This window comes from Rhinolophus ferrumequinum, chromosome 13 (genome assembly GCF_004115265.2).
Source record: "Rhinolophus ferrumequinum isolate MPI-CBG mRhiFer1 chromosome 13, mRhiFer1_v1.p, whole genome shotgun sequence".
Taxonomy (NCBI): Eukaryota; Metazoa; Chordata; class Mammalia; order Chiroptera; family Rhinolophidae; genus Rhinolophus; species Rhinolophus ferrumequinum.
The window spans coordinates 402,376-419,289 of NC_046296.1; the positions used below are offsets into that span (position 1 = coordinate 402,376).

At 49.7% G+C, this 16,914-nt stretch overlaps 1 protein-coding gene across 1 annotated transcript; it reads left to right on the forward strand.

The window, feature by feature from the left end:
• The first annotated feature begins 7,092 nt into the window (after nucleotides 1-7,092).
• Nucleotides 7,093-16,672, forward strand: LOC117032971 (uncharacterized). The gene is made up of 3 exons (XM_033124764.1): nucleotides 7,093-7,188; nucleotides 11,293-11,882; nucleotides 15,111-16,672. Exons 2-3 carry the CDS (start codon nucleotides 11,521-11,523, stop codon nucleotides 15,547-15,549), a joined length of 801 nt encoding a protein of 266 aa, XP_032980655.1. The 5' UTR covers nucleotides 7,093-7,188; nucleotides 11,293-11,520; the 3' UTR covers nucleotides 15,550-16,672.
• The last annotated feature ends 242 nt before the right edge of the window (nucleotides 16,673-16,914 follow it).

A 16,914-nucleotide genomic window follows, 5' to 3' on the forward strand; every position in this document is an offset into this window, starting at 1 on the left:
CCACCAAACTATCACTGTCAGAAGAAACTGCCTGTGCTTGGATGCGAAGAAGGGATAGGTATTGGTTCAAAGCCATCATCCCCAGTCACAAAACGCATTTCAAGTCTTGGTTTTTGTTTTTTAAATTATATGATGATTTCGTATGCTATTGTACAATAGATCCATGCTGGTTTTCACATAAATGTGTAGTTTGAAATGATCTTTCAGTTAAATTCCTGAACTTGTCCCCCAAAGAATCATGTAGTAAATTGTTACTCCAGGAAGGCACATCATGCTCGTCCTGTAACTTGCTTTTTGTAACTTGGACACACCGCCTGCACCCCTCAGTAGGTATGGATTTAATAAGCACAGCCATGGGACAGGACTTCTGCTATGAAAAAAAAGCGCAGAGGCTGCAGTTTCAGCGGGAGGATACCCAGTGAGGAGGGGGAACCAGTGCCCTCCCCCCACCCCCGGCGGGCACCTCTGACTTCATGATTGCTGCCCCATTCTGTTTGCCAAAGGACTACACAGCTATCTTTAAATATTCTGGCCCAAGTGGGAGAAAATCTTGCTTCTGGGGATTTCTCTTAGCCTTGCTGAGATGGGTAATTTTTTTTTTTTCCAGGGAGACTTAAAAGAAAATAAGGAGAAAACAAATTATAAATTAAGTACAAGAAACACAAAAAGTCACCTTTCTTGCCTCATCCAATTGCTCTCAACTGAGGTAACCACACTTCATCTCAGAGGACTAGCAGGGCTTGGCCACCATTTTACCTGATGCCAACTCAGGTCCCCCTTCTAGGACATGGTCCCCTGGACACCCAGAGGAAGAAGAGCAGTGGCCAGAGACCCGATGTGACTTAAGACACATATGTGTTTGTGTTGTGTGTGTTATGTGTTGTGTGTGTTATGTGTGCATGTGTGTTGTGCATGCATGTATGTTGTGTTTGGTATGATACACACACACAGAAATTTTGGAACATAATGCAGTAAATCTTGAGATCAAACAGAGCTCAAGTCTATCTTTGCAGAGTAGAGAGTTTTTCTTTCTTTTCTGGGTTCTGGAACCATTCGTTGTTATGGAGAGGCAAACAGATCAGAATGGATTTGAGGGTACCACCTGAAGAAACAAGGGTGGAGTTATATGTGCACTTACAGGGAAGAATTCAATGGCACCAGCAACAAATACAAACACAGCGCCCAGCACCCAGAACCCTCCCTTAGTACTGCAATGTGAGATCTATTTGTTTTCAGGAAATGGTAAAGATAAAGTGACTGCCATATTGAATAATCCCAAACCTTAGACGAGATGCTAAGTCTTACTATACACAGGATCTGCCTCCATCTTGTATTCTACCAAGTGTAAAATAATATAGATTCACACAGCAAGTACAACACTCAGACACAAATCCTAAATGTGGACCAGTAAGAGTGCAGCCTTATCACAAAGGGACGATGCAGAGCAACAGCACCGAGCTTCCGTCGAGAAGACGGAGGAGATGGGAAATAGTTTAATTACTTTGTTACAGTCTATCCTATGGTATATGCAGGTAGACAACATTTATATAACAATATGAATGATAAATCTTCAGCTTTCCTATACCACTGTGAAGAAACTGGCAGAGAAGAGAAAGAATCCACTTAGAAATAATTCATCCTCATTTCCAGAACAAACCCTACAGCTGAATTTAGTCTCTGAAATTTGGGTAAATTGCATGATTTTGTTTCTGTTCTGATCTTTGGAATCTAACTGATGAAGGCTGGGTCTGCAAGCACAGCCAGTCCATCCTTATACTAACCTGACTACTGGATAGAAACCATCTAGTTCAGCCAGGCAACCAGCTAGCAATCGGCTAGTTAATCTTTGCTGCTTACAAGTTTTCTGATTTTTCAGCTGCTTGCATCCAGGTGCTCGAAGGAGCCTTTTCCTTTAATCCTTGTCAAGTCCCACGAGGCCAGGAAGGACAGTCTTCTGTCGGAAGGGTCCTTGTACAAATTAGAAAAGATCCAGTGACAGCAATTGAGCCATGAGGCCACAGCCTCCCAGCCAAGCCACATGCAGAGGGCACAATGCTGGCTTGCCTCTGATAGAGCTAGATTCCATTTCACAGTGGAGACACTGGGACTGGACTGGAACCGTGGAAATATGGGTGGCATTAGTGCACACTGTGTCATCAGTGGAGATCCTCATTGCAGACTATAAAAATAAGACACCAGAATTAAGCACGATGCCTGTCCTGTCTGTGGTCTCTGGGTTAACGGGAAGGACATTTTGCAGGTTAACTGTGTGTTAAGGATAGACTTTGGCTATGTCCCCTGGCAGGGTCAGTTGGAGGGAGAGCTAATCACTCAATAAACAGAGAAGAGAGATGCTTATACTTAATAAGCCATTGCAAATGGAAAAAACGAGCTCCTACCCAATGTGATTCTCTCTAGAAACAAATGGCTTGAATCCAAACACTACAAAGCCCTTTCAGAATACTGAGAGGTCTCCCGGCCCCAGAGTCCCCCAGAACGGTAATTCTTCTGCATCTTCTCTTTCACATGGAAGTAGCTTTAACAAGAGAAGAGGAAATGATTGTGTGTGAACGTGTGTCACAGTAGTGATTTTTTCTTTTGTCTTAAGTTACGGAGCTCCTGATGTGAAGTAAGTCCTCTCTGGGGAGCAGACACAGCAGTTAAAGAGGAGGGCAAGCCAAGTACTGGAGCTGAGGTACTAAGATCTGCCTCCACAAAACCCCTCCCAAAGGGGGTTCCGAGCCGCCTTCCTCCACACCCCTGAATCCCAAAGAGCTAAACATCACTGACCTTCAGCAGTTCAGCAAGTGGAAAGTCTGCCTGCTGGCAGGAGGGAGTTTGAGGTCTCTGCCAAGGCCTGCTGCTCTGGTTTCTCCCATCTCTGTCCTGTGCCAACCCTCCTGTCACATGAAAGAAACAGTGTGGTTCAGTGGGCCAAGGAAAAGCTCAGGCTAGGAGCCTCGGCCATGACCTTGTCACCACAGTCCTTTCCATTTATTACCTTGTGCCCACTCTGGATATTTTCACTTAATGTGTGGGGGAAATGGAAACCAACCTGTTTCCCCAGGCTGGAATATAAAAAAGAAGAAGAAAGGATAATAGAGCACTCTGTAAATACTCTACACATAACTACTAAATAAGGCTGACCTGAGATTACCAGTCAGTAGGGCCACGTAAGGAAGTAGAGGGGTGCTCCGCGTGTGAGATAGCTCCCAAACAAGGGGCAGCGCTGCTGCTTACATATTTGCTGGTTCTCAGCCCCTTTCTAGGAAAAAGGACTTCAAAGATTTCTACCAGTCCACACAGCAAATGTCTGGGACCCTAGCTTCTCTTTCAATTGGAATAAGTCAATGAATCCAGGAAGAAGGCAAACACAATTTTTTTTCTCTCTCTCCTCTGCTTAAGAGAGGGTGATTCTCTGGTCTCCATTTGGAAATAAAGAAAGGAATAGATTCACTAAAACTATATAGTCCCTCGATTTTCCAGCTTGGATTAGAGAGAGGCCAAAACAGGATCACGAAACAGCGTTGGTTCTGTGCACCCCTCTATCTGGGCCATTTCTCCTCTTTCCCTTTTTCTAGAACTGGACTCAAAAATTAAAGATCAGAGATTTGAAATAGTAATCAGGTTATTTCCACTCTGCTAAACCTGTAGTTAATTTGCTCTATTAGTATTATTTCATTATGTTTTATATTTATACTGAAAAAAACTGTTTCAAAACCACAATTGGATGCCACTCCACACCCATTGTGCTGTTATTTCAAAAAACAAAACAGAAAATAACAAGTGTTGGTGAGGATGTGGAGAAATTGGAACTTGTGCACCACTGTTGGGAATGTAAAATGGTGTAGCCACTATGGAAAATGGTATGAAAGTTTCTCAAACAATTATATGTAGATTTACTATGTGATCCAACATGGGTAATCTTTTGGCGATTATCCAAAAGAAAGTAGGATCTCAAAGAGATGTTTGTACATCTATGTTCACGGCAGCATTACTCACAATAGCCAAAAGGTGTACACAACTCAAGTGTCCATCAATGGATGAATGGATAAACAAAATGTGGTCTATAAACACAATGGAGTATTATTATTCAGACTTGAAAAGGAAGGAAATTCTGACACCTGCTACAACATGGATGGACCTTGAGGATATTATGCTGAGTGAAATAAGCCAGACACAAAAGGACAAACACTGTATGATTCCACTTATATGAGGAACCTAGAGTCAAATTCATACAGACAGAAAGTAGAATGGTGGTTACCAAAGATTGGGGTAAGAGGGAATGGGGAGTTAGTATTTAATGAGTACAGAGTTTCAGCTTGGGAAGACGAAAAGTTCTGTGTGATGGTGATGGTGATGGTTATACAACAATGCAAATGTTGTATATGTACTTAATGCCACTGAACTCTGCACTGAAAAATGGTTAAGAGAGTAAGCTATATGTGTATTTTACAACAATAAACTAATGTGTAGTTACCGTGTATTCCCGAAAATAAGACCTAACTGGAAAATAAGCCACAGCATGATTTTTCAGGATAACATCCCCTGAACATAAGCCCTAATGAGTCTTTTGGAGCAAAAATTAATATAAGACCCGGTCTTAATTTCGGGGAAACACGGTATCTGACTTCATGTTTTGCCCTCATAACATACTTGAGGGAGGAACAGGTATTCTAATCTCCATTTTATAAACCCGAGAGACCAGGGCAGAAGGCTCTCAGTCCTTCAACAACTCTTGGCCTAGACTGGGGAGATCCACTGCTTTCCCCTGGAATCTAGACTCCAGCCCAGCCACCTCTGGTGGCATCACCAGGGCCAACTACCAGGTGTTTAAGACTGCCCACAGACCGTCTCTGCCATTGGCCTTTTGCTTGGAGGCAAGGAGATGGGTCACCCATTCACACTGTTAAACAGCAGGACAGATGGCAGCTGCTCGGGTGTGAGGAGAAGATGCTTTGGGCCTGACTGGCACTTCTCCTCCATTTTCATCCTTGTTTCACAGCTGGTCAGAGACACCAACCCTTCTGCTACCTTCCCACACTGCATGATTGCCTTGAGCTGACAAGAGTGCAAGGCCCAAATGTGTGTCTCCTATGACCACTGGCCTTCACAGTGGCCTAGAATCCTCAGAGGAGGCCTTCTCAAGCTCCAGCTCACTTTCTAGGTAGGTGGGTCCATTTTTTCCATCCCTTCCTGCGCTGGACTTTCTTCCTCCTCCAGAAGCCCCTCCTGGGCATCACCACGTGTCAGGCTCCTCAAAACAGCATCGCCCAATTTCCTGAGAACCCAATCCTTCCCTCTCCGGAGACACTTAGGCCACTGAGGCCACTGTAGGGCCAAATCTTCCAGTTGGGCCCTTCTCCTGTTTCTCCACCATTATCTTTTTTCACCTCCTTTCCCCATCCCTCTGGAAGACCTCTTCATTAGGTAGCTGTTCCTTTTGGAAAACAAGTACGACCACCTGGCGCTACTTGGGACTTTCCATCACAGGCCAAAAGGAACAAGACAGAGCTTGAATGACATCAGGGCCCTATGAAGGCAGGTGCAAGACTATTCTTCCTCTTCGGTGGCCTGGGGTTACGCGGAAGGGAGGAGAGGACAGGGGTGCAAGGGACGGTTCCAGGCTGGCAAGGGCGCTGCTTCCCGGCCCCTGGGAAGACGGGCTTCGGGGGACTCCTGAGTTCCCAAACGTGTGTGTGTTTTGTGTGTTGGGGTGAAGGGGGTGACGAGCCCCGGAGTGCGAAGAGGGTAGGGGAGAGGGCCCCCCACGCTGGTCCCCGCGCCTCTTCGGTCCTAAACTCCACCCGTCATCAACTTTGTGCTGCTCCCGTTAGATGGCGCCCAAGACTTTCTAACCACTTGTGAAAGTGCGCCTGGCCCTGAACAAAAAGAACCGCGGGTGTGAGTGTGAGTGTGTGTGACTGTCAGGGCGCGGCGTCAACCCTGGCACCATGCGTGGCCCCGTCACGGGTCGGCCGGGCCCCGGCGGGGACGCACTCCCTGGCGGGCCTCCGCTCGGCCAGCCCAGAACTCTCGCCTTTGCCCTCCCTCTTCCCACTTCTGCTCGCGCCGGGGGCCCTGGCCGCGCTCCCCGGGGAGGAGCCGGGCGCTGGCTGCGGACTGGGGAAGCTGACTCCGGCTGCCGGTGACCGCAGGGCCTCTGGGCGCGGGAGTGAGGGCTCAGGGGCGCGCCGAGGCGAGAACTGGGGCACCGACAGGAGCCTCGATAACGCGCTCATTGCAGCCCCCTTTCCCGCCCTGACTTGCCGCCACAAACAGGGCTCACTTTTTGAGAGACGGGGACAGGTGAAGGTGTGGTTGTTGTTTTAATCGTTCAAATGAAACTGTTGTTTAGGGTAAGGATTACTCAACTTAGGGCGTGCGTGGGTTCCAACAACACAGGGCCAACTTTCTTGCTGCCACCAATGCCTGTGGAGCCTGAGGGATGTCGGACAGTCTCCTTTATAAAAACCAAAAAGCCCCTGGAGACCCTAGGGTGTAAGATGCGAGAGCTGGTTTGAAAATAACTATTTAGGGATTGGGGGGGGCAAGCTTTCTCTCCTCCGCCAAGTCCATCGCTCCTTCCACATCCTCCAAGAAAAGTCACTTAAGGCTAAGATGATTCCTTCCTCTAGGACTCTCCTTAATGTCAGTCCGAGCGGACACTGAGCGGAGAGGGGCTGCATCTCCCCAACCTCGGGAATATGCAGGAACGGAGACCTTCCTTTGTGCGTCCCCTTGGCTGTGAACTTTCCCGCGCGGTAGATTCTCCTTTAAGAAAGTAGCGGTCTCTATGAATATTTAATACCGAGCGCGGCCCGGCGCGCGGGCGGAGGGGAGCCCACCGGCCCCGTCCCCGCGCGCGGCGGTCCCGGCTCAGAGCGAGCGCTGCGACACCCGCCGGGCCAGGGACAACCAGGGGCTGGCAGGACCGAGGTCCGGGAGCCGGGCTCCGGGAGAGCGGCCTTGGCGGTCATTTCCATAAGAAAGCTGGAGTCGTGGTTGGCCTGAGGATTTCTAACCGCCCTCCCCCGATCCCCGGTTTTCTGCAGGAAGCAGGCTCCCGAGCTCAGAGCCTGAAGTGTGCGCTCTTGGCTTCGGCGATATTGATAAACGGCAGTTTCAAATGGTGCCCCGACCGAAGCTGGTTTCCTGTCCGGGTGTGGAGTGGAAGGACCGCGCCGGGTGAGTCCAGAACGCGGGGAACCGGCAGGAGCAGCAGGGGACGAGGAGAGGGCGGGCGAAGGCGAGAGGCGGACGGCACCCTGGCAGAGGAAGTTCTCTGGTAGGTTCCGAAAAGCGGTGCCAGGCTGGAAGGAACGCGGACCCCCAGCACAGAGGAGTCTGTGTGTTGGGCGGGGGGCGGGGGTTGATCGGGGCCGAGAGGTCGCACCACCCAGAGTCAGAGCGGCCGCAGGTGGGAAGGTCTGGCCCGATTCGCGGTGTCCCTCTTTAAAGACCCGGGGAAACTTTGTCTCGCAACGGCTCACCCTCTTCCTGCGAAGGAATAAAGTGGACTTGCTCAGATACCCGATTCCACTAGCGATTCAGTTCTTTCTGCTTTCACATTGACTTTCTTTTCTGCTTTCCGTGTGAACAGCAGCCATGTGTCCTCAATTCTACAGCATATTAAAAAAAAAAAAAAACCTAGGTACTGTATGAGCCCATCTGGATAAATTAAAACCCAGATCTGTAATGTTTATTCTTAGATAGTTTACAAAAAACAGGAAAAAAAATGTGTGAGACACATGTCTGCAAATATAACAAAAGTACTTCCCCTTCTGGTGAAAAAGTTGCCTGCAAATGCCTTCCCTTTACTGATTCTGAACCACCTGTACTTCCCCCTGAAACTAAATTGGGTCAGGAATAAATCCACAATCACATCAAACAATTAAATACCAATTGTGACTATTAATGACTTTATTAGTAATGATTGGAGTTGAGCACTCCAACACTACTTAAGGTCATCGAGCTGTTTTAAAATTCTGCTACCCAAGATTTTTATAGCACACCACCCCAATAAAGGAGGTAAGAAGATGAAGTTTTCAGAGAGTTTTCCAGTAGGTATCCCATAGTCAGTGTTCAGTTTATTTCTTCCAGTAAAGTTTATTGCTACTTCTGGTAAATAATGGAATCTACATTGCTGGCGTGTCAAGTATGCAAAGTGTAATTAATGGTGGTGGTTACAACGTATTTGGTTTGGATGCAGAATTGGGGTGGGGAGGGTTCCTTCTCTCTCCAAGTAGTCTGTTAATGCTGAAAACCTCAGAAGATTCTAAGGAAGTGTTTTAAGTCTTCAGTTGGGGTGTGGATATCGGGACAGCTGGGCGGCGAGGCAGTGAGGCATGGTCAACTCAGGGGAGCAAAGGAGAAGTAGGAACTTGGTCTACACTTTTAAATGTCTTGTTTGCTTATGGGTTAAAATGGTTTTGGCCACTGGATGAGTGACTGAAAAGAAAAGGTTAGTGAATATAGTCCGTTGGTGTAAAGGCTCCTGTGGCTGGGTTTATTTATTAGTGAAGATGGTTTGCCACCCTGCACTGCTTCTTTATTAACAACCTTCTTATCCCAAATGGAAATCCATGCTCACTGCTGGGATGGGAGGAGGAAGCAGGGAGGAAGAGAGGGGATGAATCACTGCTGGGAGTCCATAGCAAGAAGAGAGGAGAGGGCAGCTTGCAGGAAGGAGCTCTGGTCAGCCAACATGAAGCAGGCGGCGAAGGGCCCCAGCAGTTGGAGGACCCGGCAATTCATCTGGGTGTAGGTCACCTCTGCTCAGTGCCCCATAGTTCAGCCCTTCATACTGGCCTGTCAGGACACTGGGTAAGTTAGGGCAATGAATTTCAAGTCTGTTTTGTGGGGGACATCTCCCCAGAACCTCAGCTCCTGGGTGGACGCCCGCAGCGGCGGCAGCAGCAGCAGCAGCAGCAGCAGCAGCAGCACACATCTGGTTCTGATGTATTCACCAGGCTGGTATGGAAATGCCCAGGCTGCATGGCAGAAACCTGAGCTGCTTGGGACAAACAAACGTCTCTGCTAAGCAGTGTAAAAGTTTGGGTAGTTTTAGAGTGCTAAGTGGCCCCTTCTGTTGATGTGAAGCACATGACCCCCTCCCCCATAATATTTTGTTAGAGTTAATTGCTCAGCAGTGAGGGCATTTCACACCTCATGTAAGGAATACCGCAGAGAAGGAATCCTCCACAGGTAACAGGATGGCACAGGTAACACGGTATCCTCACGTGAAAAACCTTACCTGAGTAAAATGGGCCTGGGGTATTCTCCCTGGGGTATTCAGTGGCTCCCCTAGGTACAAGCCTCTTTGCCTGTTAGCAACCTACGTAAGACCCTGAGTCCTGACCAGAAAGCTACTAGAGCTTCTTCGAGTGGGCAGCCAACCCCAGAGGCAGATAGTATGAACTGGACAGCTTCGGATGTCAGCAGCAAATTCCCTGCTGTCCCTAAGAACCCAGAGGCACCCTGAGAACAAATGCCCTGCAAACTCTGAGAACCCCATGAAAGAGAGGACCAGAGGCTGACACACAGCTCAGCAAACTCCCAGCACTTTGGCTCTGCCTACCACTAAGCCTGGCATGGGGGACAGGGGCAGGGCTTGGGAACTAGGCTGAGAAAATCCACTGTTCCCTTTTCTTGGGTCAGCGGCAGACAAGCCCAGAACAGCAAATACCTGTGAGGAGGGGCAGGGGTGGAGGGTGGAGCTGGCCCTGTGGTCCTCTTTGGCTGTCCTGGGGCAGTTTTCAGGCTCTGAGCTGAAACACCAGAGCTCTACCAAAGTGCACTGTGAACCTAGGGAGGTGGCCTAGGGCAGAACACCAGAAGCCTTTTGGTCCTTCAGACCTTCCACCACTCCCCTCCACCCCACCCCTTACCTTACTAAGGCAGGCATCACCACCTAGGTCTGAGAGACTTGCTTTCTGAGGAAACCTGATCTGGTGAGAGTTGGAGGCCAGTTTCCTGCACTTACAATTTGTTTGGAAATTGACATATAAAGAAAGAGGAGAGCCAGCACCCTAACCCAGATAGGGCCTACATGGTGTCAGAAAACCTCTTTCCTCCTGGTGAACTTCCTGAGACCCCCCCACCCCACCAAGCAGCCCTACAGCACATTGTTCAACATGTCAGGTCAGCTGGGAGACGGAGTTTGATCTGTCCCCTGCACCCAAGTAAATACAAATGAATTTTGTTTCTTAAAAAAAATGTGTTATGGCTTTAAACTTTTCCCAGCCAGAATCCACCTAGTTTTGTCAAGGTTTCTTGTCAGCAACCACAGCCCACCCCCACCTCTTTTTCGTTTCTTCTTTGTGGCTTAAGTTCGCATTTTAGGAGGGTTTATAAACTGTTGTTTGTGTCAGCGAGCCGTCCTGTCCCCACTCTCACCCCATCTCCCTGGATGCAATTGCAGTTGGAAATCACACACACAAAAAACTCTTTTTAAAATTTTTTGCTATTCTTCCTGACAAGTAGAGTTGACAAGACATAGACACATTAAGTTGCATAAAATACAGTGGACTGATCAGCCAGCATGCATCTCATTTGCACTTGTATGTAGCCAGGGGTAGGCGCTTGTGTCACTCAAGGCCTCCAGCCCTCTCTGCCATGCTGGGCTGGCTGGCTGGAATTTCTGAGCAGGCCCCACCGAAGGGTCCATTTGTGAGGTGGCAGCCCCAGCCCAGCCCCGGCCAGGCCAGGCCAGCAACGGTGGCGGGAGTTGCAGAGGGCACTGCAGGCCTGGCCTGAGGGCTTGCACCAGCTTTGGCAGACTGTCTGCTCTGGGCAACTGGAGAGGCGGGTGGTGAGGGGGCTAGAAGGCCTGGCAGGGTGGGTGCAGACAGGTGGATGCCTGGGTCTGCAGCAACTCTGAGGGGCTTGACCTGGGCAGAGTTAAAGAAAAGGGACACTGTGAAGTAGAGCATTTAGTCACTGAGCAGATTTTATACCCACTTCTACCCCATCCCAAAGTTTTGTCCTCTTCATCCGGTTTGTCACCAGTGGAGGGACACCTCTGCCTGATGGATTCCTCCACCTACTCCTAGTCCTGAACTGGAAGACCCTGAGCTTCTCACTTCCTGAAGGCCTGCACTGAGCCCCACTCCTGGGCCCTAGGTTCCCAGAGAAATACCTCTCCTATGAACCCGGAGAGGGAGGTGGGAGCTGCACCAGAGCCTTGGGGGAACCTATTGGGGCATCAGGGCGAAGTCATGGGTCATTATGGTGTGGCCCCTCACCACCCACGCACTCCCCTGTCTGGGTCTCGATTCTTCCTGTCCTCAGGTGTCACAGTGCAATTCCTACCCACCGACAGGAGGCCACGGCTGCACTCAGATGCTGGGTCACCGCCAGGCTTCCCCGCCCGTGGGGTAGAGGGGCCAGAGGAACTGAGGTCCTCCAAGAGCTCAGCGGGGGCGGAGGAAATGCCTATGTAGCCACTGTGAGCGCCCCAACAGCGCATCCTGGGGGCATCCTTTCCACAGTGTCCTGCTTGCTTTCCTTGCAAAAATCATGGTGACAGACCCCGCCATCCCCAATGCGCTTCCTCTCGCCCAGCAGGGAGGCCTGTGGCATGCTTCTGGGCCTCCATCTCCAGGCCCAGACTGCAGCCCCCGACCTTTCCTCCCGGCCAACCACAGGGGCAAGTATGCTGCCCCAAAAGACCACCGCCTCACCGGGCAGCTGCCTGAAGAACAGACCAGGCCATGGACTCAGGCGCAGCCATGCACCCAAGCCCGCGGCGGCCGCAGGAGCACAGGGGCCGAGGCTGAGAGGCCTGCCAGCGAGCCCTGCACCATTGACAGCCGGGGCAAGTCTACGGAGTCCAGGGAAACAGTCAACGGACTTTATCCCCGGGAGCTGGGAACAGGCCTGTAAGGTGTGATCCTTTAAAGAGCTTTGGTACTACTTTTGCACGAATCCTTTGTTACAGCTCTGTCAGCCTGCAAGCCCTCAGCAGCTCCCGCTCTCGGGCCTCTCCACCACCCTCCCGTTTCCTCCTTCAATCCCCACTGCGGAGAGGGTCTGGTGCCCGGGATCTGCCCTAATGAACTGCCCTGCTCAGATCCCCTCCTGCAAAATACTTCTCTCTTTGTTACCATCTCCCCTTCGTGCTTGGGGCAAATGAACACAGTTTGCACCGCCTTCACCTTTGGGGCAGGTTCTCTTCGAAGAAAAGGCTTTCTAAATGTGACCTCCGGCTGCTGCAGCGGCGGACTCCTGCTGCTGGCTCTCTGGCCACCAGCAAGGGTGACTGGGTGGGCATAACAGGGCGCATGGGTAGGGGGTAACCTGCCCTCCCACAGTAAGGATCTGGGGATTCTGACAAAAAGAGCAGGGTGAGGATAACACAGCTCTGAACTCACTTGGCTCCTACTCGATACAGGGCAACCAGGTCCCACTTTTCGGGGGCTATATTGCACACTCCCAGTCCCCATTTAGGTTTGACTCCTCTTAAATCAAAGTGCAGCCCTAGGCAAGGTGTTTAACGGAGGATGCTCTGGCGCACAGGAGGGTTGCAAGAAAGGAGTGTTTTCATGCACAAAAGCTGACATGCATCATCACATATGGCTACACAGTTCCCCATAGTTTTTTCTTTTTATTTAATTTCTCTTCACTCCTTCTTTCTGGGCCATTCTCCCTGCACATAGTCATTAGGAGAAAAATCAAATGTGAGCGCCTCCCTGCAGAAGGCTCTGTATGTTATGTAACACACACAGGGAGTCCTCAAGTTACCATTTTGCTCCAAATCAGCCAGCACAACGTTTTCTGACCCGGGTGGGGTGGAGGTGGGGTGTCAGTGTGATGCAAAAGGAGGTGAAGGCTTCATTCCCTGGGGCGTTTTACTTCCCTCCTTGAAGCCCCAGCTCAAGGCCCAGGAACAAAGGGGATAGGTAACTGACCCATCTTTTCGTCTCTCTCCCCTCACTTCCATTTCTTCCTCTTTGATAAATAGGGGAAAGCCTGTGGGGTCAGGTACCTAGGTAAGTGGTGCTGATCTCCTCTGGCCCCTTCTCACTGAGAAGCAGAAAGCCCATTTTAGGTGCAGGCAGCCTGGGCCTTTGAGAACCCACTACTTCCACTGCCCCAGACCTCACTGGATTCAAGGCTACTTACTCGCTTAGCATCCCTCTCTTGTTACAAACATCCCTGACAACTATTAAATAGTTCTTGGGAGAGTTAAAGACATTTCTCAGGTTTGAAACATTTTTAAAGCCCTGTTTGGAAGAAATCATCGAGGAGTGCAAAGTATAACCAATAGGATTGCCTGAGAATGTTTTAAAGATTTCTCCCCAAAAATGTTCATTAAAAATAGTTTGTAGATGTTATTTTGTTCATGGATCGGTTTTCCCCTATTGTAAGTTACAGATACTCGAGACCAAGCTAGTAACACCTTTCTTTTCATTTTGGTAGTTTCTGGGTGATACTATACTTTCTGATTAGTCCTATTTAATTAAAAAATATTTTTTAGGCTCTGCTGGAGGGTTTTCAACCTTGGAAATATGATTCAAAAATAGATTCTCCACTGGAGATTCTTAAACGGTCTGAGTGGAACAAACCTGTCTGGCCCCTACTCCCACCTCGACGAAGCAGCCCTGTCTGAACTTGGGTAGACTGACAGTGGCAGGTTTTGGCATCTTTTATTTTAGTGCTGGCACAAGGTGAGCTCTTTGAAAATGAATATCTATTCTATTTCAGTGTGCAATGCTCCAGCCGGCTAAATGGGCTTGCCTTCTGCGGAGAGGCAGTCCTGAAGGACAGAACTAACGTGTGATTTCCCAGGAAGCTCTTCATCAGAACATCCATTGTCCTTTTGTTTTTGTATTAAAAAGATGTTTTTGCTTTCCTCTCAGTGTCCTTCCTGTTATTTTGTAGCTACAGCAATGAAATGTGGGCAGCAGTTACCATTCTTTCTGTCCTTCGTAAATATGCCCTGTACTGGGAACTCACAAAGCCTGAGACATACTTCAGGTGTGTCCTGTGCTTCTGATGTTTACTTAGGACTCCACGGGTCACCTAGAGATTCACACCTGGTTCTGCCTTCCCCTGGACAGCTCTCTCCCAAACAACGCCCCTCTCCTCTTCTCTACTAACTTACAGGGGAAGGGGTTTCACTTAGAGAAAGCTTCCAGAATTAAAAAAGACTAGACTTAGATTCTCCAGGTAAGTGATACTGGCTTATACTGGTAACTAGGAAGCCCTCTCAGAAAGGAGGGAGGGCAGCAGGCACATTTCCACAGACGTTTCTAAAACTATGGCAACTAAGTGAGTTTTACAGATAAAATTCTGGTATAGTCCCAGCCAGCTCAAGTTATTTAAATGTAAGTTCTGTTCCCATGTACAAACACACACACAAACACACACATACACATACCACACAATACACACACACACCAACTAAGGCTATATTACCAGCGCATTTCTGTCGGCCAACTCTGGTGACTGCAACCATGACCAACAAACTTTTTTTCTGAAGAGTGAAAAAGAAAAAAAAAAAAACACCCCAAACCTCTCCACGTCTTGTAAATGGTTATTTTATACTGTTTAACATCCCCACAGACAGGAATTGGCCAGACACCCTTGCTCCTTTTTCTAGGAACAGGTAAATTAACCACTCTCCCTTTCCCTCCCCCAAGACCCAGCTATGTTTAAAAGCTAAAATTCCTCTTTCCAAAGGGAGGAAAAGGAACAAATTCCATTAATGAATTACGTACATGGAATGCGGCTAGTCTAGGACAATTATATTTGTAAATAAATGGCTTCCTGTTTATTATGTCCGTTTTACCAAAAAAACGAACTTGGATGCCTCTGGAGCACTTAATACAACAAATACTCAACTTATGGCTTGATTTCCACTTTTCTTTTCTTTTTTTTTTTTTTTTGGTACTCACTAGAAGGAAATCGAGTTAAATGGAATCAGTTGGGGCGGGGGAGGGGGTTTCATCGTTCTTCCCCTTCCAGGCTGAACGTCTAAAGTTCTCACTTTTGCCAAAGTGTGAGCGAAGGGGGGAGGCTCCCTGGCAATGTTACTGGAATCAGTCTGGAAAGTTTCAGTTTTACCCGTGGATCTTTCTAAAGCTGACCACGGCCTCCTTTTGCAGCTTCAAAAGCGAAGCCGTAGCGCGATCTTCTCAGCGCTTGGACTGGGCACCGACCTGCCGCCTGGCACCCTTGCCTTCCCTGCCGCCCGCGCTTGCCCACCACCGGCTCAGCATCGCTGCGCACGCCCAGGGCCCGCAGTCCCTGGGCGGGGACCGGGAGCGGGAGGTGAACGTGACGCGGCCGAGCACTGCCTGCCACCCTAGCGTTCGCGGGACGCTGGAGTTCCCCGTCGGCGGTCAGCAGAGGTGCGCGGGCCAGGTGCCTCGGGCTCCCCAAGATCTCCCTCCGGATTGCTACGGCGCGCAGAGCATGCGGCCGAAACTTCACAAAGCCGCCGGCCTCCTCCCGCCCTGCCCCGGCTCCATAGGCCAGTTTCCGAAACCTCGGCGCATTTCTAAACAATGCGACCCACACGCACGCGAGGCCAGTCCTGGTTGACCCCTGCTCCCCCCTCCACCCCCACATTCGGGCACATTCTGAACCAGCACCACCTCTTCCCTGCGCTGCACCCTTGGGGCTAGACTCAGATTGCCCCCCTTATGGAAATCCCAGGCTCCGGTGTCTAGGCTGGGTCACAGTCTTTGAAGACTCAGAGGACCCAGCTCCGTCTTGACTTTTGCTCCAGGACTCCAGGGCTGGGGTAGCGAGGAGGTGGAGCTCAGAGAGAGTCGGGCACCAGGCCCTGTACTCAGCCCTTCTGATCTCCACGGTCCGAGGAGAGGGAGGCGGCAACTGAGGTCCCTGGTAGAGGAGGCTGGATCCCAGGACGCAAAATCCGCCAGCGTCGAGCAGAGGTCGACAGGGATTTCTGCCTTTACTTCCCAGCTGCGTTCAAAGGGTGAGCGCCAGAACCTCTGGAACCTGAGTCCACCGAAGCTCAGCAACTCCCCCAACCTTCCAAGAAAACTTTCACAACTTTCTATTCTGTCGGTCCTCAATTTTTTAGATTATCTGCAGCCACCGGCTTCGTCGATTGTTCTGCCAACCGGGAACCCTTTTAGTCTCTAGGGCTCCCAAGGCCAGAGTATTTCCAGAATAATCGTAATTGTTATTATTAGGCTGGGAACCAGAACAGGCTCAGAGAATAGTGTACTGAGGGGGAAGAGGAGAAATGTTGCTGAAAAGGGACATTTCCACCTGTGTTTAAAAAGGTTTCATCGGACAATTATCAGTAACCCCGACAGACAACTCTATTAAAAAAAAATTTACTACTGCTCTTGAAAAGCCGTTATTTTTACATCGCTTTTAGGAAGATAGATGAACAAAACATCGCGTTTCAAGCCATTTTGATCTGTAATTAAATGGCAGGATCGGTTTGTATTCTCCTACAGCTTTTACAGAAGTTGCAGTGATCCAAAGTCGGGTTGCTGTGTCAGAGTGGCATTTTTATTAATGAGAATACAAAAAGCTTGCATATTCTTAGCCCCGCTTGAATTTAGTTGCTAAGCAACCGCTGTATGGTAATTCATCCGCGAAATTTAAATCTTTGAGAAAGGATCCTGCGTTTTCCTGAATGGTCGCCACGAGGAAAACAACTTGTGGGACTGGCCAGCTGTTAAGGCCTGGCCAGGCCAAGCAGGGATCGGGCCAACCCACCGCGCCCGCCACCTCCCCTCCTCGCCGCCGGGCCCTGCCCTGAGTCCCGACAGAAGCTGGGCTTCTGGCGGCCGTTGCCCCAGGTCCCTAGAACCACCCTCCTTTCCGCTCCTCTGATCTCCCATTTCCATGTGAGGCAGGCCCTGCACCTGAACAAGCCCTCTGCGTCCCTAGGGTTTGAGAGACCAGGCTGCGACTTTCTGCTGC

Bases quoted from the DNA above. Each gene is read 5' to 3' on its own strand.
- LOC117032971 (XM_033124764.1), top strand. From the start codon at position 11,521: ATGGTGACAGACCCCGCCATCCCCAATGCGCTTCCTCTCGCCCAGCAG. The intron at 11,883-15,110 runs GTAAGGTGTGAT...CTCCTTTTGCAG, and splicing joins CGGGAGCTGGGAACAGGCCT to CTTCAAAAGCGAAGCCGTAG.